Source organism: Chrysoperla carnea, chromosome 4 (genome assembly GCF_905475395.1).
Source record: "Chrysoperla carnea chromosome 4, inChrCarn1.1, whole genome shotgun sequence".
NCBI lineage: Eukaryota > Metazoa > Arthropoda > Insecta > Neuroptera > Chrysopidae > Chrysoperla > Chrysoperla carnea.
In genome coordinates this window covers 59127044-59154730 of record NC_058340.1, presented here as the reverse complement: position 1 = coordinate 59154730, position 27687 = coordinate 59127044, and the positions used below count along the sequence as shown (strand labels likewise).

At 29.0% G+C, this 27687-nt stretch overlaps 1 protein-coding gene across 2 annotated transcripts in view; it reads left to right on the top strand.

Annotated features, from left to right (window-relative positions):
• LOC123298338 (protein CREBRF homolog) overlaps positions 1–24263 on the top strand; it is a 38411-nt gene extending 14148 nt beyond the window's left edge. The window contains exons 2-6 of one of the 2 annotated variants that reach the window (XM_044880316.1): positions 367–1643; positions 10404–10432; positions 23035–23478; positions 23633–23755; positions 24039–24263. In XM_044880316.1, coding sequence (XP_044736251.1) covers positions 412–1643; positions 10404–10432; positions 23035–23478; positions 23633–23755; positions 24039–24133 — 1923 coding nt within the window. In that variant the 5' untranslated portion in view covers positions 367–411 and the 3' untranslated portion in view covers positions 24134–24263. The remainder of the gene's footprint in view (positions 1–366; positions 1644–10403; positions 10433–23034; positions 23479–23632; positions 23756–24038) is intronic. The other variant, XM_044880314.1, reaches the window with a different exon arrangement.
• Positions 24264–27687: the final 3424 nt, after the last annotated feature.

Genomic DNA, 27687 nt, shown 5'->3' with positions numbered 1-27687 from the left:
AAAAGTAGTTGATATTTTATGATCATGATATTTTTATGGACACTAATTCTAATTTTTATCTAATGAAAATATATAGCCAACATTGTTTCATATCTAATAAACCAAAAATTATTTTGTTGTTCGAAACATTTTTTCGAAAACCCAACGAATGGCGGAAATGATCGGCAGGCCAATTTTCCTGTTGTCTCTTTGATTATTGACCTTCAATGTATATATCCACGATGTGTAATAGATGATGAGCCACTTTCAATAACTTGCCGCTATTCGTAATATATGTTTTTATAGCTGTATACATTGTATTAATATGCCCGTTAGCATTAAATTATCATAAATACTTAATTAAAATGATATTTTTATTATTTCCAGGTTAAAACCAAAGAAAATAATACAACAAAAGCACGCTTTCAAAAAATGGCTGATCAATACCAAACAGAATTTTATTTTGAACCTGGAATTATAAAACAAGAGCCACCATTTACATTAAATGACACAACATTAACGACAACAGCAAGTGTTCCAATACCTGGTCGACGAAATTTAGATCTAACTGAACTTAGACATTATAGTCTCGAAATGGAGCATGTAATATCACCGTCAACCAAAGATGAGATTCTTGATTCGGGGGGTTTACAAAATAGTTCCGAAGTGTACCAGTCGTTAGGCAGTGGGAACGCAATGTGGAGTAGATTAGGTATAGATAACGAAACAAACCAAATAGATACTTTTAATCATACTTCTTTTAATGATACTTTTAACGATACGTTTAAAATGGACGAAGACGATATTTTTCAAGTAGATAAAGCCGATTTAATACAAGGACCTACATTAGCTGAATTAAATGCTAACGATGTTTTAGAAGATGTTTTAAATATTGACGATCTCCACGAATTTTTATTAACAACGCCCACAAATAATGATGTAAATTTTATACAATCACAATTTCAGCAAAAAATTATAACACCTGCAGTTTATATACCAACATTAACAACGTCAAATGCGTCCAATAACAATAGTCCTAGTCCACAAACCTTTACACCGTCGTCATGCCCACAAACAGGTCTCGGATATTATCGTGATTCGGGTGAACAAAATTACAGCGTGCCTTCCAGTCCATTTGACCATCCATTTAGTCCTAAATCAAATGTACCACCATTTTCGCCGGCAAGTCAACATAGTTCAACTTCGTCGCTTGTTCATAATTCAGCATCGTCCCCACCACCTTCACAACCGAAAGTAGTTCGAGCAGCATCGGTTCAACCGAGATATAGTACGTTACATGGACTGCTTTTAAAACGTGATACACAAATAAATCTTGGACGATCAATTCCTGGACCGGGCACATCGTCTGGTTCAGGTAGTAGTGGACACAGTAGTGTAGTACGCACAAATAGAAGTTATTCATCGAGACTTTCATCATCAGCACCAGCATCGGAAGCTACGCTTTTGGGCCCCGATCAAATTTGGCAACGACGTGAACCAAGGCAGCATTTACTTTCTACGGGTTCATTAGCGGAAGCTGGAAGTACATCGTCATTATCTACGGGTGGTATTTTAAGTCCTGATCCACATGATTTTTCACATGATGAAGGATTTGATAGCGATGAAGATAGTGATCATTATGAAGATTTTTCTTCAGATGGTAAGTCATTCATATAATTTTTTTCCAAAATAATTAAAATAGTTGTCCATTTGAATTAAAAGAGGTGGGTTTTAATATGATATAGCGCCCCTAATTTTATTACAGCCTGATACCACTTTGGTTAAGATCTTATAATTTATACATGATTACAAGATTTTGCACACAAACAAAAGTTATAATTTTTGGAAAATCAACTACATATTTAAGGTTGTTATGAAAGGGGAAAGGGGTATCATTGTGTCCCACATTCTGTTCCATGAAAAATGCGTAGAACGATGTATCTTCTGCCAACCTTAAATAAACTCATTTTTTAAATTTTTAATTGATGAATATATTTTTTTTAATAGTATTTTTTTGCTTTACAACAATATTTTTTAAATTGGGATTTTGAAAAAAAATTTTTGTTGTTGACAAAAATGGATTTATAACAAAACTGTTTATATTTTTTCGTGATAATTTTAAAGTGGCAGACTGTACACGAACTTTTCAAAAGAGAAACGAAAACGCCCGACAAAAAAAATGTTCGTAAAAGATCGTGTAACGTCATAATGTTAATTAATAATTACATACAGTGTATACTATTCAATTAACATTATTACGTCACAACGATGTTTTACGAACATTTTTTTGTCGGGCGTTTTCGTTTCTTTTTTGAAAAGTGTTTGAAATTTTAAATATCCGAAGCGATGCAAAAGAGTTTGCTGTTTAACATTAAATTTTTGTAAAAATTCACTTTTTTTAATTTCTAATATATTAACTCCTAATATCTTCTATGAAAGCAATGAATAAAAAACGAGTTTTGATTTGAGGCCTACTTTTTTTGAAAAAAGAAGTTAAATTTTTGAAAATACACGATACTAATTTTTTACGTCATATGATTAGATGAAATTTTTGCATTTCTTTAAAACCGGTTATGGTATTGATATAAATTGACTACATAATTAAGTTTGACTACATTTGGTAATGAAAATTTTTATTTCGTACAATAACCCTCAATTTTGTGTGGATTTTCATATGATTTTGGAAAATTTTCCAATCCTGGTGTGTTCACAAACATCTATTTTGTCTTAGGCTACGATTGCTGCTACAATTGTCAACAGTCTATGAGTCGAATTAGTTTTAAATTATAAACATTATTCAGTAATTAATGTTCTAAACTAATTTCGTCCCAAAAAACGGCATTTAAATTCTAAATTTAATTTATGGTTGCAACATACATACTTACAAATTGTTCCAGTAAATAAAATTTTTTATCATTTATTTTGTAATAAAACTTAAAATGTATGCAATATTGTTTCCCCGTGAAAGAAAATTATTGAAGGGTTTTCCAAATGTGTGTTTTCCTTTATAAATAAGTTTAATTAATTAAATCGATAAAGCTTTGAATGGAAATATCTATGAAATTTTTTAAAATTATTTTTTTAAAAGTTATTTAAACGTATATGACGATTTTGATGATTTTCCCAACGCAAATCACAGTGGCTGACATCTATCATAACTATTCTATTAGTGCAAGACCATGACAAAAGTGAACAAATTTACTCTGAAAACAAAATCTCGAGTGAATGCATAAAATAAATCCAAGTAAATATGAATTGTCACACTGAAGTCCCGAGTGCTGTGAGCAGCCTAAAATTTGTCCAAAAAAATGTAATTTTCCCTCGAAATAGAGCTACTTGTCCCCAACGCACAATCTGCTGACTTTTCAATTTTAATCTTAAGTATAGATTTATGCAAAATTTTTAAAACACACTTAAAGTGCAAAATTATTGTAAACCCTGAGAGACTATGAATATTATTTTTTATAAATTAGATGATTATTGCTAATTTTTGATGATTGCTATGGATTTTTAGTTATAAAAATTTTTATTGCTCAAAAATATTAGTTCAAATTAACAATAATTCTCTAGATTAGCCAAGTGGGCAAGCGCGCAATTTTTCAGATAATATTTTTAAACTTCTGAAATATGTGTCAACTAACAAATTTTGAAGTATTGAATCTCATTTTTAGTATCAAATAATGATTGATAGCTGAACAGCTGTGAAATAATTTTGATAAGTTGTACTTTTAGATAATAGTAGGTACAATTAGATAATAATTCAGTAGAGTATTCCAAGTAATAATAAAACGATTTTATACCGTAGATACTGATATAAATATTTTTAAAAGTTATACAATTTGCGACACGATAACTTACTGTTTTGCATAAGCCCAAAAACAGCGAAGGTACGGTTTAAGTAGGATCGAGACTTGCATTACCATACTACTAAGTATTATGACCGAAATATCGACTGTATTATATTTTCTAACTGTAAGTTTTTGGACGAGTAGTGTTCACAAGAATTTTCTTACAGCTTCATATGAAAGGAGCACATAAAGCTAAAACTTGAAAATTTTTTATGTACGTTTGTTTACTATGGACACTGATGCTATTAATTGGAGGCTGAATTCAGCAATTTAGAGGGAATTCTCATGAGAAAATCCCGCTTTTTTCGACGTTTTATAGATTTTCCTAATTTCTACAGCCCCTTCAAATCGAATTATTGGGGGGGGGGAGGTTAAAACTTTGAAATAGCTATAGATTTAACTTCAATTAATGCTAAGTAAGTACCTACCTTTTGATAGTGTCAACTTTTTAATTGCCTTTCTAACCTCTTTATATTAGTATTTAATATGTTCAAAAACTTGAGAAGGCAAACAATCTAATGCCAATAAAAATTATATAATAATAAGAAGCTTCTAATGACGGTAAAATATGACCTTAGTGAGCTCTACTGCACATGATACATGCGCTAGGTTTTACTAATATTGATTTGATTGAGTAAATAATAAACATCGCTAATATTAGTATATCAATCTACATACTACATACTTCAATCATCATAAGTACGATTATAATATTTGAAGTAATTTTCTAAGAATATTGCATCATCCTAAAGAAAACTTCATTTCATTTCGATACAAATTATTTACATATGTATCCAATTTCTACATACTTCCATATTTTGTAAAAATACCATAAAATATTTAATAAATACAAGAAAAAAAGCCACAAGAAATTTTATTCTGGCAAAATTAACACCCTAGTAAATAAAAACACGTGAAATTTTTATAATTTGTAGTATCTGATGTGTACGCAAACTGCATATATTTTCATTCATGTGATAGATATAATAGATTTTAAACAATGCATAGGTATCTACAACTGATGCATACCTGTGACACATCACCAGATGAAATTGTGCGACTAGGTGTTGTACTTTGTCTTTAGTTATTTTTCACGAAAATATAAACTTATACACTGCTTGGAGAATCAACGAAAAGAGATGAGGATGTCTTATAAATCTGTTTAGTGACCAAGAACCATAGAAGTAATAACATGGAACCGGAATGTGGCCATCTACACGGTTGATCGTTATAGAGAGAGACCTAAAAAAAGGCTGAGAGACAAAGAGGGAAGACGGTCCCTTTTTCGGTCTCTTTTTTAACTGTCAATAATTAACTTATCGCGTTTCTTATGCTTTTAAGCCTCTATGTTATATACAACCTTTTTGCCCAGAACACAATTTATAAAATGTATTTTGTGCATCCTCAGCGACTTCTTTTGGTTCAAATGAGCTGCAATTCGGTATGTAAGACTAGACAAATCAATGGAATTCAGCAATTGGGAGGGAATTTCTCGGGAAAAAACGGTCTTTTTCCACACTTTTGTGACTATGCACTATGTAGGTTGCCATAGCCTCTTTAAATTCTACTTAAAGGTTGAAAATATTTGTCCTCTGTTTTTAAGGCTTTGCAACATCTCCACAGTCCCTCAAAATTGTGCTTGAGGGTTAGAATAACTCAACGATGTGCGTTTTGAAAGTTTAAACTTTTCAGGCCCCTTTTTTCCTTTTTATACAAAAAAATGCATACTTTTAAGGCGTTTCAACCCTTTAGAGGCTCTCTAAATTGTGTTACTTTCAAGGGTGTATTTGGATGTGTCGACTTCAAAATTCTCTTTTTGGAGGGAGCTTACGGAAGGGTATTTGATTGTGGCAAATATCCAGTCTCAATTTCCGCCCTCAAATACGTGAAAAGATAAAAATCCCATTTTAATAACAAACAATAACAATAAATAAAGGGGGAATATGATTATAGTGATGGAGCCCTGCTGCTCACGAGATTTTTTTAAATGTTTTTATAGAAATTTATTTTACTTGTTGCTTGTGTATATTATAAATAACTTTAAGAACATTAAAATTCAAGGTCTATTGAATATTTGAAATTTACATAATGATTTATCAAATCAACGACTTTTTATTGTAATCAGTAACACCTAAGTGAAAACTTTGATATATTGAAAATATAATGATTTTTCAATGATAAAGGATCTAACCAGCAGTTTAAAACCACTTTAAGGCTATATCGCTCAACTTTTTGGTGCTGTTGAGCTTTTTCTTTCGCCTTAATTATGACCATTTCAAAGTTAGGGTAGTTAGCTTAACCTCAGGTTAATAGATGAAATTTTAAATCATTTTTATTGAGGATAATGAAAAAAAGACTTAAAATTATATATATAATTAAAATTATGGATCTTTTCTAACCTATAAAATTGATGAATATATTAAATTGCTAAAATAAAATTATATATTTAAAAAATATGAAAAGTAAAGTTATTGTCGTAAAGTCTACCAGATCACCTATTCTAAGAGACACTGTTAGTCCTGAAACTCTTTTAAAAATTTAAATAAATTGTTGGAAATACTTTAAATCACTAGGCATGTTTGGTCGATACGGACGGTTCGAACTGTCTTCGAAAACCTATTACCTTACCCTATACCGTGAATTAATTTTTGCTTTTAGAAACAAAATAAATAAAAGAGTTGCTATTACTATATTTTGTTTACGTAGCGCTCTATCGGCGAAAAATCAGCCTAAGATTAAATATGATGGCCATTACTTTTAGAATCCAAGAAGCGAGGGGAGGGTATAGAAATATAAATTTAAATTTTATTACATACATTTATATGACAGTATGACAGAGAAGTATAATCTATGGGTACATATTGCAAGGAATAACTTTTTTTTATTATGTAGGCATATAAATTTGTATGGTTCCCTACCAAAAAAACCGATTTTCCACTTTTTATCTGCACGAAAGGTCTGTTTTCCTAAACACTGATGGGAATGACAGTATTATGTATTTGTAGATTCAATTATATTTAGGAACTTAGTCGATAAAATTACACGTGGAATTTTAGTTTTGAAAACAAAAACAGTCACTAATAATAAATAATTACCAATTGTAAATCGTATAAATAAACGTTGGTAACTTCAAAAGCCCACGTGGCTATTAAGGTAATCAATAAATCACTTATTATAAAATTAAACATAAATATTATGAGTATAAAGATTTGATTTCAAGTTCAAAAAACGGAAGTATAAACAAAACATGGTAAAGAATACTAATTGTTTCTTTATAAATGTATAATTTTGAATTTGAAACGGTGAGAATAATAATCAATTGCAGGAGTCGAGCGGTGACCGTATAAAATGTATGATTAAATTCGCAAGTGTTCAGATAAATTCGATTTGAGCTAGAATTAAATCTTTGAACATTTGTATACCATGTATATGAAATATACCAAGGTTTACTAAGATTAGTCCCAAGTTTGTAACGCTTAAAAATATTGATATTATGAACAAAATTTTGGTATGGATGTTCATAAAATCATCTAATTAGTCCATTTCCAGTTGTCTGTCATCTGACAAAAAGAGATATCAAGCTGAAATTTTTATAGCGTGCTTAGGGCGTAAAAAGTGAGGTCAAGTTCGTAAAATGAGCAACATAAGTCAATTGGTATTTGGGTCCGTATGACCCATCTTGTAAACCGTTAGAGATGTTCCTTATAAAAAAATAAACAACTTTTGTTTGAAACATTTTTTCGTAAACATCACTGAGTTTCTACTTATATTTAAATAGTTTTTTTTTTTAATTTTTTTATTTCCACCGACTAGTTTTGGAGAAATCTATCAAAACATATCATCCATCTACCGTTTTACCATAAAACCAATGTTAAATATGTCTACTTTTGAAGTCATTTATTTATTTAAATAATCGAGCAATAAACTTTTCAAACTAAATTTTTAAACTTTTCAGAATTGATTTAGACCTAGTTCAACTTCATATAAATCAAGCTTTTCAATTTAAAATTTCCTTGGTGCTCTTAAAATTTTTATGTATTCTTAACTAATTAAAAGTTTTCAAGCTGTCTAGTCCACTCCTTCTCCCATTTTTTCTCGAAAATAATAATGCTCTTGTTATTCAAATGTATATATACTGAGTTATATTATGACGAATAATAGAAAAAAATCAAGAAGGATCGATGGGTCTCTTAGGGTTGACTGGAGCTGCTCATCATTAAAAGACGTAAAAAGAGACTCTTTGAGAGTTGTAATGTATTTAGTAGTACTTATGTATTTTCATTCTAAATATGTATCAGTGTTTACCTATCAAAAAAGAAAATGATGATTGTTTACATATTCATAATATGAAATAAGTAATATATTTATATTATAATGAAATGAATGACGTGCACACTGACGTCCATATCAATGACAATATTTATAAATAATATTGTTTGCTATCAATTGTGTTTAGTTTAGCCGATTAGTACAAATGTATCTTGTAGTAGGCAAGAATGTGGTACCATGGATTCAAGTTTATATACTTGTGTGTTTTTAAGGATGTACGAGCACCAACGCTATTTTAATTAAAAAGCTTGATTTTTTGTACTTAATCAATTCTGAAAATTTTTGGGGGATTCCCCGATTATTTAAAAAAATTAATTACTTCAAAAGTATGCATATTTAACATTGATTTTATGATAAAACGATTGACAGATGATATGTTATCATAGATTTATCCAAAACTAGTCGGTGGAAATTAAGAAAAACCTATTTAAATGAAAGTTAACACCTTAATAAAATATTTTAAAAAAAAAACCGTTGTACCCGACTAAATAAAGATGTATGAACACGGTAGCGGGGACACAAATTAAAAAAAATATATTTTTTCAATTTTGATGGTGAATTATGTAATAACTAAATTTTGTTTAATTATTTAGCTTTCGATATTTCGAAAACCAAGGCAATTATCGAAAATTTTTATTTTCATCTACATTCATGGAGTTAGAACAAAATTCATCATCCAAGTTGAAAATGTGGTACAAATAATTTCAACTCTAAATATAACATTTTTTAAATATTTTTTCTGTACAATATATTTTTGGATATCTAAATTTTTTCGAGCTATCGAGAACAACTTGTAGTTAATAGTACATAATGTGCGATTCACGGTACAATATCATATTATACCACAGATCACATCTAAATGTTCACCTCCACTGATTGTGTTTGAAGGCTTTCTTCTCTTCAACATTTAATGGCAGTCCACTTTAGGAAACAGCATGATAAAATTAATCGTGACTAGTAACATTCTACATTCTTCATTCTACAAGATTTTTTTACGGGCATTCTTTTCTCTGGGCGGCCAATAACAATCTCAATTGATATTTGATTAACTCATAACAATGAAGGAAATAATTGTAAAACTTAGTGTAATCCAATGATAGTGTTTAATTGATACCGTGGTGGTTATAGTATCACTGTGCATCTATTCAATTCCTTAATATATTGTACCTTACGCTTAGAAAATATTTTTATGTTACTTGAAAATGCACATGAATAACCATTCGCGAGGTTGCTTGCCTTCTAACTCGCAAACTTTATCTCATAGATAACTATCGAGAAAACTAAATTGTATCTGGGGTACTACACATTACCCTATTGTATTCTGTGTGCATATACAATAAGTGTATATTGCATTAGTCTCACTCACTCAATCATCTGTCATTTTTTTCTTGGCAGAGGAAAATAATTTCTATGCTGCAACATTTAAATATTGGCGCCACCATAATTATATAATATTAGCTGTGCTTCGCGACCTTACCTTGGATAGATAACAATAAAATTTTCAATTATACAAATTTTTTCCATTATTAATGATTTTAGATAATTTTTGTTCAGGAGCGTAAGTCAATACTTGACAAGTTAATTCAATTTAATGATTAAAAAATCTGATGTAAACACCCCATGATTTCATTTGGATAATGGATAATAAAAATGGATAATATGTTTATTGAAATCTGATAATTGCCAACAACTGAAAGAAAAAAAAAGAAAAGCCATTTCAAAACTTTTGTTTTTTTAAGCCTTAAAATAGGTGATTCCGTGATTTAACATAACTAAATAAAATATGTTTAAGTAACAAAGCTTGGCAAGGCAAAATATCACTGCATATTATAAAACAAAGTCGCTTTTTCTGTCCCTATGTCCCTATGTACGCTTAAATCTTTGAAACTACGCAACGGATTTTGATGCGGTTTTTAATAGATAGAGTGATTCAAGAGGAAGGTTTTTATGTATAATACATCCATATTATAGTAGAGTAAGGGGTTGAAATAGGGGTTGAAAGGGATATGCTTCAAAAAATAAAAAAGTTGTGCATCGATTAAGCTCAAATATTGACACGATATACAACCAGCTTCAAAGATCTGTTGTTTTTATCTACTTTTAACTTTCGGAGGGTAGAAAGGGGTAGCGAGAAAGTGGGAAGGAATTATCGAATATTTACAAATATACCTAAGTGGGGTATCAAATAAAAGAGCATGACGTGTGCATTACAAAACTGTTATCCCACGCAAGGAAATGAGGAGGGAGGGGTGCAAGTGGGGATGATGCCCAGCAAAGCGAGTAGTTCACAGCTAGTTCTCTAATAAATAGTTAAAATTTACAACAAGCGGAACGCCACGTCTTTTTGTATCTCATCCGCTTTCATGCACTCTTCGTTAAGCTATGCAAAATTCCCCCCTCCTTCCTGTTTTCGTGACGTATGAATAATTCTTAAATTAGTTTTCGAACGTCTGTTTTTATTAAGTTAAGATATTTACAAAACTCTTCGTTAGAGTATTTTTATTTTTTTCAATTTTATAATCTATAGTAAATAAAACAATGTATATATCTATAAATTATCTTAATGCCCAATCAGCCTTAATTTGGACTAACGACAAAAAAAGTTGATTTGAACTAAAATAATTGAATATTGAATTAAATACCACAGCATGATAGTAAATAAATATCAAGCTTAACAATTAAATTATATAATAGTGAGTTATCGTGTAATTGTAAGAATCGAACTATGAGATGTATTTCCGTACAGATTTATTTGTTCATATTTACTCCATTTGCTCAAAAATAGCAAATGCTTGTGTCCCTAATCTTTTTATAATAAATGATTTATTTTTAATAAAATTCTTACATTTTTTAATTAAAAAAAAAATTTCTTTCACGGTATCATGATTAATTATTATTATAAACAAAGGAATTTAAATGACTAATAATAATAATGCCAAGTGTATCTACAAGAATCTGTATTGATTCATTGTCAATGTCCAAGTTAATTAATAATGTCATTAAAATTTGATCTATCTTGTTATTATAAATTATATAATATCTACTCTAATAAAATACATACACACAGACCATACACATGCATTATTACTTATGAATGTTACGTCATAATTTTAAGGTTGGTTCAATTTTTTTTTTTACTTTTCTTTATTTAAATTGGTTTGCGGAAGTAAATATTTATTATAGGCAAGTGACCTTTGAAAGTATGTGTATTTTTAATATTGAGAATGAGAATCTATTTGTGCTAATAAACTAAATAAAATTTGTATAGTAACAAAACCAACATGCAAACGTGATTTATTAACGTACAAGTTTATATTTAAATATTTATGGCTAATTGTACGGAAGCCTGAATGGCTCACAATCAATTTATGAGAAAGTGGCGCTACACTAGCTTATTTTTTAAATGTGAACTATCCACAAGTATAAAACCAACTTTTAAAAAGCCACTAGTTCACTTTCAACAAGTGCACTTGTGACTTGTGGTATTATGGAAACGAACCATTTGAAGATCGGTATTTTGATATGTGCAGATTTCTAATTATAACGTCATAATAAACATTTAATAATTCTTTTAAAGATTAGAAATTAGAAATGTACAGATGCAAAAGAAAAACATCAACAATTAAAGCATTATATTTTTTAAATAATACTAAAGAAAATTTTGAACTAAGTACATAAGACAATTTATAAACATTATCATATTATCTAATTAAAGGTTCGTTTCCCTAAAGTTCGTTCTTCAAAAAGGTTCGTTTCCATAATACCACAAGTCAAAAGTGCACTTGTTGAAAGTGAGGTAGTGCGTTTTTAAAAGTTGGTATTATACTTGTGGAAAGTACACATTTAAAAACTAAGCTAGTGTAGCGCCACTTTCTCATAAATTGATTGTGAGCCATTCAGGCTTCCGTATAATTGTGATTCTTCTAAAAAATACATTTAGTTTTTTGATCAAGTGTCGGCTTACAAATACGAAACATTTTTTATCAAAACTCTTCAAATGTGGGAAATTTTTCACAAAAATTTTCCTTCGGAATTCCCAGTGGAGATATCAAAATAATTAAAGTATGCTGGTAGTACAAAATAGAGTCAATTCATCTTCATCCTTTGGGGGGGTGATGGGACTTTGAAGTCGATTAGAAGGCAAAAAGATGTCTACGGTAGCGAAAATAAAATGAGGGGTTTTATGAGAATAGAAAGGCGTCGACAAGAAGAATAGGGGGTCTCAGGGAATAAATTTTTCTATAAATCATACAGAAACCGCATATTTGAGGGCTACGCAGAGAAACGGGTGGTGGAAGAATTAAAGTTAAAAGGTACAAAAATTGTGACAATGTACTGAGCCCATTGTGATACCATATATGTGTTTTATCACCTTTCCGCAGATAAATTCATTTATCAGCTCCTCAATTTCAGTAACTGAGTGCACCTCCTTCATGCATATACCATGCACTACACCAGCCCATCACAACTATTAATTAAATTAATTTTGTTGCGACGGCGGGAATCGAACCCGCTACCCTTAGCATAGCGCAGATGAAAATGGTTACGCCTTAACCAACTGAGCTAATACTAAGCTATAAGTAACGCGTGAAGAATTTTATTTGTGATAAAAAAAACGTGTAATTAAAGGTTAATTTGTATTTAATAAATCACACTTCACCTTCTTCGATATTAATAAACAACAGATAATGGAAGTTAAGATAAAATGAAAGTAAAAATATTTTTAATAAAATTCAATGCAAATATTTAAAATATTTATACAATTTAAATAACAAACAACAGGTTTATGTTTTTTTGATCAGTATGCTAACATAAAAATAATATTGTTTGTTTACAAGCTGTATTAAATTAACAATAAAAAACAATGGTAATTAAAATTGTTTATAGAAAATTAAAATGTTTTTATAAATGAAGTATTTATATTATGTAGGTTTATGTACCAAATTTATTGAAATACAAGTGAAAACAAACAATTAACTGAGTTAGTTGTTGAAATACTATGTATAGACAATGTTGATTACTCTGTCACATTACACATATATACATTTCACACATATATAACTGATATTCCCATATAATACCTACTATGCAAGTTGCGCTCTCACGGGTAAACAGTGATGTTTACGAAAAAATGTTTCCAACAGAAGTTGTTTACTTTTTTATAAGGAACATTTCTTTCATCTAACTTTTGTTCTATCTCTAACGGTTTACAAGATGGGTCTTAAAGACCCAATTGACTGACCTATGTTGCTCATTTACGAACTCGACCTCACTTTTTTTGTCCTAAGCATGCTATAACTAGTTCGTTGAGTTGTCAATCTAAGCGTATTAACGGCAATATGATCCGAAAATAATTTCATAACATTCGATCGAGCTGATAGAGTTTTTTTATAACTATTTATTATGCTAGGAAGTTATTCGTGTAGATCTCAAGAGTCGCACCAGATCCTACTCACGGCTTGTTACAAGTATTTGACAAACTTTACAGTCAAATTTTTTTTGACTGAAAATTGACTGATGATACTTGATGCTTTGGGCTTTTATTGGTTATGAAATGGCTTGGTGCCTGAAGTATAAGTTTCTACAGTCATAAAAATTTAATTGAAATTTTCTTTTAAATTTTTATTACTTTTAAATAAGACGAAAAGGAGCCTTTCGCAAAAAATCATTATAATTATTATGTACTTGGTGAAACGAGTAAGGTAATAAAATTCTTTAAAACTTTACATAATTCGAGAAAAATCTCAATAACATCATAAAAAACATAATAAGCAATAAACCTAATAACAAATTTTCATTGTTTTTATTTATTATCGATTAATATAAAATAGTATTTGTTTGTTACCTACAGTGGTACCAGAACCGTCTTAATAGCCCAGGAGCTGTCGATCTAAAAAGTTCCCTCATACGTGCATATATTTTTTTTAAAGAAAATAGATAGTTTAAAACTATAGGAATTCGAAACGGTAGGTTTGCGTGGTTTTGCAAAGCCGAAAAAATGTTTAAAAAAATTAATTATTAAAAAAATCGATAAATGTTTGTCTCTCATGTTGTGAAATGGTTTGCCTAAAGTATATTCTACAGAAAATTTCATTATCTTTCAGAAAAAATTTACGCAAACCAATTTTTTTAGCCGGGAGAGTCAGGCAAGCCTTTTAAAGTGTGTGATGAGGGAGGAAATTTCTCCCTCATTACGTAACATGATTTTTTTTTTTTTTTTTTTGTTCCTTGCAGTGTCTACTTTAAGATTATCTTGGTTTGCGGGCTCAGAAACGGCCGGAAATGTCCAGCAAACCAGCTTAAAGTTCATCTACTCTGAACTCATTTTCAATAAATATAAACTAGAAAAATGTTTCGTTGTAAAATTACTATTGTTTTATGGTGATTTTTATTTTTTATTTTCTATTATCTAAATACTTTTATTTTATAAAATTACTTTTCTATATTTTCTTTTGATATACTTTAGTACGAACTTCATATAGGATATGACGTCTTGTTGTTTTTACGATTTGAAATAATGAAAGGGTAAATATAATTAGGAATAATAGGAAATTTTTATTTTGGATGGATTTAATAATTTAATAAAAATAATGTCAGTTTATAAATGCAGAGGATAGAAAAAATACCACAAGTGTCTATACATGTTTGAATGTGTTTATTGTCTATACAAGTTTGTATGTGTTTATCTATTATATTTATTGAAAATGAGTTCAGAGTAGATGAACTTTAAGCTGGTTTGCTGGACATTTCCGGCCGTTTCTGAGCCCGCAAACCAAGATAATCTTAAAGTAGACACTGCAAGGAACAAAATAAAAAAAATAAAAAAATCATGTTACGTAATGAGGGAGAAATTTCCTCCCTCATCACACACTTTAAAAGGCTTGCCTGACTCTCCCGGCTAAAAAAATTGGTTTGCGTAAATTTTTTCTGAAAGATAATGAAATTTTCTGTAGAATATACTTTAGGCAAACCATTTCACAACATGAGAGACAAACATTTATCGATTTTTTTAATAATTAATTTTTTTAAACATTTTTTCGGCTTTGCAAAACCACGCAAACCTACCGTTTCGAATTCCTATAGTTTTAAACTATCTATTTTCTTTAAAAAAAATATATGCACGGTATGAGGGAACTTTTTAGATCGACAGCTCCTGGACTATAAGACATTGTAATGCGTCCTTTTTCTTTCCATTAGAAATACAATGCACATAAAAAGATAAAATTAGTTCAAAATTGTAAAAAAAAAATTTTTTGAAAAAACTTGTCCAAAAGTTCTTCAAACCCTTTATTTTAAAATCTTTTAATAGTCAATTATTACAAATTTTCAACTCAGAAATCAAGCTCAATGCGCAACAAAGTTCACATATACCAGAAATCGAATCGAAATCGAAGTATCTTGAATTCAAGCCAAGTTTTGTAAATTTTATATTTCAGTTATCATTTTAGGCTGTTTGCCTACCTTTTTCTACCTATAAAAGACTCACAGTCTTCAAAAAGCATATTTCGGATGTATTGAAATTCCAAATTGTTTTAGATTTTTATCAAATTTTCAACATTATATTATGCAGTTTATTATAACTTGTTGAATTTAGATGAAAAGCAAGTGAAAATAAACAATTGACTGAATTAATTGTTGAAATACCATGTATAGTCAGTGTTGATTTCTTTATCACATAACACATACAAACATGTGACACATACATAACTGATAATCAAGTATAGTACATATTATAAAATTTCCGCCTAATTAGCGCCCTCACGGGTAAACAGTGATGTTTACGAAAAAATGTTTCAAACAAAAGTTGTTTAATTTTTGATAAGGAACATTTTTTACATTTAAACTTTTGTTCTATCTCTAACGGTTTACAAGATGGGTCCTACGGACCCAAGACCCAATTGACCTATGATGCTCATTTACGAACTTGACCTCACTTTTACACCCTGAGTACGCTTTAAAAATTTCAGCTCGATATCTTTTTTCGTTTTTGAGTTATCGTGTCCACAGACGGACGGACGGACACCCGGAAATGGACTAATTAGGTGATTTTATGAACACCTATGACAAATTTTTTTTCCTAGCATCATTATTTTTAAGCGTTACAAACTTGGGACTAAACTTAATATACTATGTATATTTCATATATACATGGTATAATAAGAAAAAGAGAGTTTTATATCAGCTTTAATTTTGAAACATCAATCCTGAATAATTAAATCGAAATTTTCAATCTTCGGCATTTTGAATATTAAGTCAAATATCGAAATATTTTATTCTTAGTTCTCGCCTAATTTATCGTCAAAATCCTTAATGAAGTAGTCTAGAAGGTTTTTAATTTTTTATTTATTTCTTGAATAAGCACTTTCTATTAGATAGTTTTTTTTTTTTGCAATTTTTACGGGCAAATCTTGTTCAAAACTATCAAAATATTTCATCTTTCAGCCGCTTTGTCATAAGACCAATGTTAAATAAGCTTACTTTTGAAGTGAATTATTTATCTAAATAATCGGATAATCCGCCCTCCTCTCCATCAAATTTACAGAATACATTTAAACGTAAGTGCGTACTTTAACTGCATATAAAAACAATCAAGCCATTTCTTAAAGTTGCTACTCTGACCGTACTACCTTAAAGTCAGTAATAAATAACTCGATTATTTTTTCTTATATGACCACTAGATGTCAGCCACTATGCCTTTAACTATGCGAGTAAATTGATTAAATTCAATTAATATTTTTTATTATCTCTTACAATTGCTTAAAAAATAAAAATAAAAATATTTTATCACATTTTGTAATATGAATGAATATACAATGCTTCTTTTAATGGATATTAGTCAGTAATCAATTTTTAAATGACCTTGACGAGGAAAATACACAATTTGAAAATAGTTTTTTTTTTTATTAAAATGTTTTATTATATGTAATTTTGTTTAGATTTTTTTTGTATTATAAATTGAATTTGGTCATTGACTTTTCAATATTTGTTTTGGAAAATTTGAAAAGACAAGTTTTATTTACCAAGGTTATTCGAAATCTAAGGTTACTTTCGATGGTTAAATTGTTTTGGGGCGGTCGAAAATGAACGACATTTCACTAACTATTAAACTAACGACTAATTAAATAATTTAACAACTTTGTTGTTTCGTAAATGCGTCCTTTTTGCATTCCAAACAATTTATTGTTGAAAAGTGGTTTAAAAAAAAATTTTGAATGTAAATTAATACGCCCCATTGTTTTGGAATAATAATTTTTATACATATTTTGAATGCTAGATTAACATAAAATTGTAAAGTTAAATGAAAGTGAGTTTTCACTACAAAAGAAAGTCTAAATTTTAAAATTATTCACGGAATAAATTAAATTAAAAATAAGTTTTGGTACTCTTACTAATAATGTTTAAGACAGAAGAATTATTTTCATAGTTATTATGTACCTGAAATTTCGACTAGTATAATTAGATCCAACTTACGACTGAAGACCGGGAGACCCTTTCGATTCCGGTTCATTTCGAAAATAATATAATTGCTATGCTGTGCTTCATGCATGTGTTTTTTCATAAAATTGCTATAGCCAATTTTGTGAAAAACAAATAGCCAGAATTCTGAAAATGTGAAGAAATTTTTTACTCGATTAGGGAAAAGTAATAAATATTTTCTGGAGTCTGGAGAACATCGAACTCTGAAGTCCTGATTCTTTATCAATATCTGAAAATTTGTTACATTTAGCATTTATTTTAACCAGAAATTTAAGTTTTTTGGATACTTCAAATATGGTCTGAGAATTTATTTTTAACATGGTCGGAAACAGTCCCTATAAGAGTGTAGGGAGAAAAAAGTTTATTAATAAAACATTAAACTACTTTACTAGAATATATCTTCATTTTAAAAGTTAAATTTAATGGTGCTCATAACTTCTTAACTAACTGGATTTTGGACAAAAGTATATAAGACACTTCCGACTTAAAATTGTCCAAAGAGTACGCTTTTAAGCTATGTCCATCGACTCACCGGCGGACACCCTGTATTTGATATAAATGAACTTTATTTCTGTAAACGTTTATATAATGCTAAAATACAAAATTGGATATTTGTATTTATTATATTAATTATTAACAAAAAAGTTTCATGTTCTAATGTACTTATTACTTACTTCCTTGATTTCTGTCTTATAGCTTACATATATTTTTTTTAAATTTTCAAATTTATTAGCCTTATATCAAAAACTCGTGAGCTCTTTGTGATAAGCAAATTCATTGAGTTGAATAGTGATGATAAGCAAATTTAAAAACGTTTTGGAAGGACATTCTTTCATGTCAAAAGTTCAAAAAATACATAAAATAAATTATAATTTGACGTAGCTTTAACCCTTAACTTGTATCGCCATGTTTCAGCATTTTTCTATACGATATTTGTGCCGCGTGTGCCGAAAGCTAGAACTGCAGAACTTTATAAATCATAGTAAATGTTAGGGGTGAGTCAAATAACTTTTTGATTGGTTGATTGGTTAATTGGTGATAATAGTAGGGGAGCCCAAGAGGGGATTTGTGTAGTTACTCGAGCGCATCAGATTAAGACATGGGGGGTTCCTTGGACCTTCCTCAGTACCTCCACCAAATATAAGCCCTAAATATGGGGGGACCCACGTAGGGGAGACGGTCAAATTAGTAAAAACAAAATTGCAATAGGTAAATTAACTCGAGCGCGTCAGATTAAGATATGGTGGGTTTATTACATGATAAAAAATGTACATTCCAATAATCCGATGATTTAAGCGAGACGAAAAGAAATGGGAAGCTTGCAAAGTTGCGTTATCCGTAGTAACTCGAGCGCGATCAAAATTTTTCAGATTATTGAAATTTACATTTTTTATCATGTAATAAACCCACCATATCTTAATCTAACGTGCTCGAGTTAATTTACCCATCGCAATTTTGTTTTTACTAATTTGACCGGCTCCCCTACGTGGGTCCCTCCATATTTAGGGCTTATATTTGGTGGAGGTACTGAGGAAGGTCCAAGGAACCCCCCATGTCTTAATCTGACGCGCTCGAGTAACTACACAAATCCCCTCTTGGGCTCCCCTACTATAAACAAGGTACTCCATAATAATCGCATTTGAACAATTCAACGAAACAAACTATCGCTTTCTTGTGAAAGTATATATGCTGCTTTTATCCAAACTTTTAAAAACATTTTAATTTTAACGCTACATTCTGATCTTAATAGGTTTTGTTTTAATTTTTCTTCGACATTTATCTCTTCGAAAATAACTCTGTCTGCCTGTCTGTTACGCAATCACACCAAACTAATGAACCGATTTAAATGAAATTTGGTACCGAGATAATCTACAGCCTGAGAAAGGAAATAGACTACTTTTTAATACGAAAAAGGGCTGTTAGAGGTTGAAATAGAGGATGTAAGTTTGTATGGAAGCGTTATTTTTAAAGCTAGAAGCTTGAAACTTATTTATTAGGCTTTTGATTACATATAAATTGAAAACGACCTTCAAAGTTTGTGAAAATTTTACTCTAATGGGGGTAAAAATAAGGGATAAAAGTTTATGTGTGATAACATCGGCAAAAAAGCTTACGGTCTAGAAAATAAAAACACAGAAAAAATACAGAGAATTACGGAGTCATTACAAAATGTGAAACTAAAATTAATTAAATAACGCAAAATAGGTGTTCATTTAGAAAGGTGAAATTAGCAAGGGACATGAACTAGGCCACAGCCTTCAAGATATGGATGTAGCTATAGAAGGCCTCCTTATTAGCGAGTAACATAGGCTGTGTTCATCGACGAAATTGTGAACAAAAGGAGGATAAGTGATGGCATATGAAATGAAGGTTATAGCACAATAATCTTTGTATTTAAAATTGAAGTTGCCCATCGAAGCGAATATTTCACAGCTAGTTAAAAATATGCCTAAAATATTGTTTAAAAAGTCCCGAAATTTGGCCAAAGAACCAAAAAATTCGTTATCGACATTCCAAAAATCAATGGTCTTCCTGAGTCAACTATGGCTTGCATACGGGTCTGGAGTAAGAATACAAATATTTCACTTTTTCTTACATCCAAACCAACACTTTTTAATACACTCCTGTATAGTTTAAAATACTATAAAGTACATTATGTAGGATAAAAATATGTAGGAAGTGATAAGAGGCACGCTAATGTAGGATCAGTTATCTATTCAGACATTTTTTTTAATTTTAAAACCAAAATTTTGAATTCTTTATAACATTTATCTTATCTTTATTCAAATGATAGTAAGTATTTAATGACAGTGTTATCAATCATTTTGCATAGGTCATATTATTGTAATATAATGTTTGTAATTTTATTATTTTACTCATCATCATTATTTTAAAATTATTTCATTTATGCATTATATAATTTTTAAATTGAAAAATATTTATCCTATTGTATTTGAAATACTTAAAATATTAGAAATTAGCCTAATAACTTTTTTTATCTACGACAAATTCTTGTAAATGGGGCGTTCTATTTCATATGTCTCGGAAACTTTGTGACCTCACCGGAGATAAATAATAATTTTGGAGATTTCTTTTTAATTTTCATAAAAACGGAAACAAAACCCCCATCATTTAAGTGGTTAAATTTTTACCGTCACACAACCTTGGCCACAATGCTGGTAAGCCTGGAAATGTCTAGGAACGTGGAAAACAATATATAATTACTGGTCAAAACTTTATAAATATGTTGAAAGCTCATTTTAGGATTTTGATCAGCTCAAATATTTTATTTTTTGGCATTGTTTTTCAGCTTTCAAAATTACCTTTTTTTGGAAACGTTAATCTGTCATAAATTCAAAAATTTGAGAGACTATTATCAAAGTCATATTCTCATCTGTAAATGTATTTTCAAGTTTAAAAGCGCGAGATTAAGTCTAGAAAGCAAAAGCTTATCTAACTTCATATTAGTACAGCGCATAAGTAAAAAAGTATATTTCGCTCAATACTTCAACAAGTTCTTTACGAAGAGTAGAAATTTTTTTGATCTTGTAATTACAAGCTGGTTTTTACAGTAGGAGAAGATAATTATTTTGAGGAAAAATCGTTTCAAAAACTAAAATTTCCTATTTTTTCGTAATATAGAAGCTAAACGGATTGCTATGCAAAAAACTACATTCTTATAGCATGTGTAGTGCATAGAAGTTCGGTCTAAGCTGCAAAAGGTTATTCCCCATTTATCAAATCTGAAAATATTCGTTTGAGGACATATCCTTGATAACATAAGCTGCTTAAATCACTTTTTTTCAAAATATATAAAGGTCCGAGTATTCATAATTTAAAAGGTAAAATTTTGAAACTTGTTTTGGATTATCTCGTATCATTTAAAAAATAAAATTTTCGCATGAAGATTGCAAATATTTTTATAAAATACTCCGAAAGAAACAGAATAGCCTTATTCAGATCTTGATAAAGCAAATATAGGTGATTTTTATGCATATCAATTTTACTACTAATGATAAGTAAGTAATACATGAACTACTTAAAATTAATACTAAATATTAACACAGCTATCTGAAAAAAATCAAAAATGACATACTTTCGTGCCATTTTTATTCGATAACATATTAGCTCAGTTGACTGATAAAACATATTTCATGAGATATTAACATTAATTAACTTATAATGTTGGATAATAAAGCAAAAAAAAAACCTTGTGATTACCATGAACTTTTCGTTACAACTTCCTTAATTACTCAAGTTAAAAAATTAAAAACATTTGAATAAACTTATTTCCATATTGTTTAAATATGAATATTAACATATATTTAAATTATGACATCATGAACAATATGAATTTATTTAATTTAGTACAAAAAAACACTGAATGTGGGAATACCATTCATATTTTCTTAATAAAGCCAGTTTCGAGATGAAAAACTAGTTTTAGAATTTACAGTATAAATGCTTCGCTTGATTTTGCTTAAAGGGGAATGGCACTTTTCTGGAAGAACTTAAAAAAAAAAAAGAAAGTAAAAAATATAAAAAAGAGGAATTAACAACCAAGGGCCTTTTTAGGAATGTAGTCATGGAAAATATTATGTGACAACTTGCCTGGTGGAAAAATATTTCCGAACGCTCGTGTCTCAGAAAGAATCAAATGAGAATAGTAATATCCATGCCATTTCTAGTTTTTAGCCTAAAAAGGGGGGGTAGCAATTCAGTATTTTTTGGCCTATAGAAGGAGGGCAAATTTCATAAATAAAAAAAATACTTATTTTTACAATGAAATATCTCTAGAGATATTATTAAGCCATTAAAAAGACGAGGGGAGAATCCACTTAGCAGAGTTTTAAATGATATTTTAATCATATCATATTTCATAAGTTAAGCTGACCGCAGTGGAAAAAAGTGCTTAAAAAAGACTTCGAATTCTAGATAAATGTTTTCTTAAATCTACACAACCATTTGATTTTCCTGTTTTCTTTTGCAAGCGCGCTGACCCAAAAATATCGGGCAGATAGTCTGCTGACATTTTCGCTTTTGTAAGATTCTAATATTCAGTTTAAGTTAGGGAATTTTAGTCTCGGTCTTTAAGGAACATCGAAAACTTACAATCAAATTAATTACAACCAAATGTTTCCAACAAAAGTTGTTATAACTTTCTAATATAAAATTATCATCAGTTATGAACAAGGGGTTGTTTTGTAAACTATCTTGTAAGTTTGTATCTACGTACGGGGGTTAAATAAACGTGGCAGAGTTTTGCTAAAGTCTTATAATTCAATTTAACGTTTAGATCAACCCACCCAAATACGAAACTCAAAACCTTTTATCATCCAATAAGAGTCCTAAAAGTATGCTAAATAGTAAAAAATAATTCAACAAAAATTTTATATTTCAGATTCAGACGATGAAAGCACTAAAAAATCTATGTCAAAGAAGGAACGATATTTTTGGCAGTATAATGTTCAAGCCAAAGGTCCAAAAGGACAACGTTTAGTACTGAAAACAAAATTAGAAGATCCACATGTATTAAATGAAGTGACTGATCCAGTATTCTCACCCAATTGTGCTGTACGTGGCATCAAACACAGTGGTAAAGCACGTAAAGGTGATGGTAATGACTTAACGCCAAATCCGAAGAAATTATATACAATTGGTAAAGAACTAGATAAATTAGGACGTATTATCAATGATATGACACCTGTCAGTGAACTACCATTTCCGTCACGTACCAAAACACGAAAGGAGAAAAATAAATTGGCATCAAGAGCATGTCGTCTCAAAAAGAAAGCACAACATGAGGCAAACAAACTTAAATTATACGGATTGGAGCATGAACATAGTATGTATATTTTATTAAGTTTTTTATAAAATTTTATGTGCTTGCAAGTCTAATAGTACCTTTTAAATTTTACTGTCGATAATATTCTTCAGTACTCGTCATATATACGTACAAGAATTGCTCGTTAAAATATATATATAATTATTTTTTTCAGAAAAATTAATCCATGGGATTGCGCAAGTTAAACAAATTCTGAAATTAAAATTTCAAGAAACTAATGCAGAGAATCAGGAAGAATATTCTCGACAAATTGAAAAATTGGTTAAAAACGCAACCAGTAAGTACATTTTTTTATTTACTATATTTTATACATTCATTCGTTTACAAATCTTTACGGGCCTGATTCGGGTGTTGAACTATTGTCGACTAATGCAACTTCTTCAGTTTTCAACAATAAAAAACGTTTCATTATATCAGTTAAAGTTGCAATAAATCAACTTCTAATGTAGTTTTTAATCGTAATCAATCTCTAAAGAGGTGTTACTCGTCACTAAATTAGTGACGCTCAAATTATTGATAACATTTTTACAAATTTTAAAATAATTTCTTTTTTAATTTAGAAGTAAAAATAGCAAGTCATTCAACAGAATATGTAAATAAGGTGCTAGAAAGGGTGAAAAATGGAGTACCTGGTGGAGGCATCGATGAATTTTAAACAGATGAATTTTAACGACTTTACACAATACAGCTTTACCAAACGATTATTAAATGTAGTTTACAACTTTTATTATATACTTATTACTTATCTATTTTATAAGTTCGTTAATTAATATGTAAATTTATAAACACACAAAAAACAGAAAGATTGCACAAAATATTTTAAATATATTATTGCTTTCAGTGCATTCGAGTAAACAAAAAAAAAAATTAATGTTCATATATTTATTTAATTTTATATTAATTATTATTTTTCACATATCAAATGAAATTTTTACGGATCTGCAAAAATTATAGCAAACAAAATATAGTATATCAAAGCAAAATTTTAAAGAAAACATGTTGTACACAATAATTTTTTTGAAATATTAATTTTCAAAGTTCATTGTTCGAATTTCAATTTTTTTTAAATATAATTTTGCCCAATATCTTGTCTATAAGACTGAAATTTATTAATACTACCTTTCCTCGAAAAAGACAAATTAAAAAAATTATTATTATCCAAATCGTAAATTTATAGTATGTCAATCAACCTATAGAATGTTACCAATTGGACTGAAACTTCTACCGCGACTATTTTTCGAAATATAACAGGATGGGAAGCAGTTTATCAAACTGAATTTCTACTGGAAAAATATTTACTTGATCACGTATTTTATTGTAATTATGGCGATTTTGTAATTTTATGGATATTGATATCACTCTGACATAGCTATATATCTCTCTCTCCGTCCACCTCACTACTAACCTAACGACTTGCTAAAATTGAAATTTAAAATTTAAAAAAGTTTTATTGTGATTAAAAAACCTGGAAATATTTTTATTTAAAATAATACAATTTGTTTTAAAAAGTCCAAATGCTTTTCTAATCCTTGGTCTGTATGTTATGTCGTCATTATACGCTACGTGGTCTTGATTCTTGACCGATTTTGATAATGGATGGCCGATGACCGATTTTTCATAAACATTACAAGCAATATATTGGAAACTAATTATGTGATACGTTTGAATAAAAATAATCAGCAAGACAAAAATGAGATTATAGAAAGAATTCCATAAAATTTATGCTGAGTTCTTTAAAATAGCATTCTATATGTGGGTATCTTCGTCTCTGAAATAAGACGAAGTCTTATTGAATAAATAAATTGCACCTTAATTTTATAATCGAAATCTTTACGTATAAGGTAGTATAGCAATTGGCCAGTCCTAACGATAGGAAAGGTATAACATCTTTGCAATTTTATCTTCTTTTTAATCAAAAGGAAATTATCAATAACCAATTTTCATTTTTTATAAAAATATGACAAATTAAAAAAAAAATTAAATGATAGATTATATTTTTGCTAATTTATTTTAATATCTTTTTACGTAAATATTGTAAAAATAAATTGGTTTTTGATTATTTGCGTGGAGAATTAATTTTCAAAATAATTATTGTAATATATATATTAATTTCTAATTATAGTTCCTAAAGTACTTTTAATAAAAGATTTCTATGATGAAAAATTAAACTTAAAATATGACGATAGTAGAAAAACCATAGTTTTTTACTAAATTTGATGGTCGATTGAATTAATATTTTGAATAAAACATTTTTAATATGTACATATTATATTTAAGAAGAAAATTATAATTTTACTTGGCAAATCATATACCTATACTGTTTAAGCAATAAGTTAAGTAAGTTTAGTTGCTGAATAAGGGCCTATATATTAAAAAGATTGAATTGATTGGGTCGTTACTTGATGAAAATTCACTGAGAGGAAAATTTAGAAAAACGTAATATTTTTATTTGTGACTGTAGTTTCGTAAATTGCTTTTTCAAGCAAGCTAATAAATTTCTCTTTAATAAAGAATTTTCGGAACTATTATCATAAATTAAATTTATTTTTACAAACATTTCATATTATTTCTAACATCAAAAATATTTGGATTACATAATTCTAAATTTTACCAGGAAAATATTTTCTTATTGAAATTTCCTTATTTGCCTCGATTCTCCCTAAATGCATTTCCTTTAGTGGTTGTCTTTTGTGATCTTCAAGCGGAGTCATCTATCCGCGTGAATGAAAATCCGTTTGGTCCTATTACTGCCCACATCTTCTCGCCCCTCAGCAATAACTATCTATCAGTTTCTTCAATATTTCCTCTCATATTTCTATGACTGAAAATCTAGTGTAAAAAAATCTTTTCGTCATGCATCCTCAATTGTCAACAAGCCATTTTAGCAAAATTTACAAGTATTAGGATCGTGTAAACTGGCAGTTTGTTTTATCACGCACAACTCACGATGAAATTGAGCAGCTTAGAAATTATAACAGTCTTTTGAAAGTATTTTCTGATGTAATTTTGTTAAAGAATCAATCGTTGGAAACTTTTTGTTTATATTTAATAAAATTACTATTTCGTGCCATTTATGGTAGAGATTAGAAAATATTTTGAGTAAAATTTATATATTCCTAGAGAAACAATAGATGTGATAAGAATAAAACTTAAATATTAAACAAAAATGTACTCCCTTACTTAAATCTAATTTGAAAAGATTTAAGTAAAATATACTAAGCTTTAAAAAGTTCACATAAATCATTTTCTTGTTCTCAATTATTGTCAATGAGTTTGGTTTGTGATAGTATTTTCATAAACCACATATTTGAGAAAAGACTTCTCACGAAGGTAATGGAAAAGGGAAAATTAACAAGTTTTCTTTTACAAAAAGGGAAAGTTGTTACCAAAGATTTCATTTAAAAAAAAATCAACCAATTTGTTTATTTGTTTTGTGAGATTTCAAATTTGAATTTAAAAAAATTTTAAACGAATACATTCCGCAATTTTTAATCAAACAAACAGGTTCATTCAAGTAAACGCCATTTTTAAGGTAATTGATTCATAATTTTGAATGGAATTTGCTGCAACTAGTCGTATAAATATACAAAGTTATGTGGATATAGGGATAAAATATGTATGTAAATTCATTTTGTTAGTTTTTTGTTTTAAATAGGACAAAAATATTTGCAAATCCATTTTACGATGTGTTCAGTTATGTGATAATATATATATTTTAGAGTGCAAAAAACTCAGGTCTGCTCAAAACACAGTTTTTAGCTTTCTAGTATATCGAAAATAATCGACTAATTACATATATATTTTTAATTTTTATATAATAAAAATATATATTAAAAATAAAAAATATGGTGTAGGGCATTTTATATATATTTATCCCCGTAATTATGTAAAGGCAACAAAAGTATTTCTGAATAGATATGAAATATAAAAGAAATCGTGCAAAAACTACAATCTGCTATTTCTTCAATAAATGTATTAATTATGTTTTTAAATAACACCCTGTATGAATGAAATTATACTCTTATTAAGGATCATTCCATGTTGATGGTCTCATCCATTCAAAGAATTAACCTCTTCAAATTACAATAATTGGAAAATAAAACAATTTTACTTACCTCGTATTAAGATATTATGTCAAAACAGACAAAATATTCGTTAACAATATCACAAAATAGACATTTTTCATGAAAAACAGAAATGCTTTTTGAT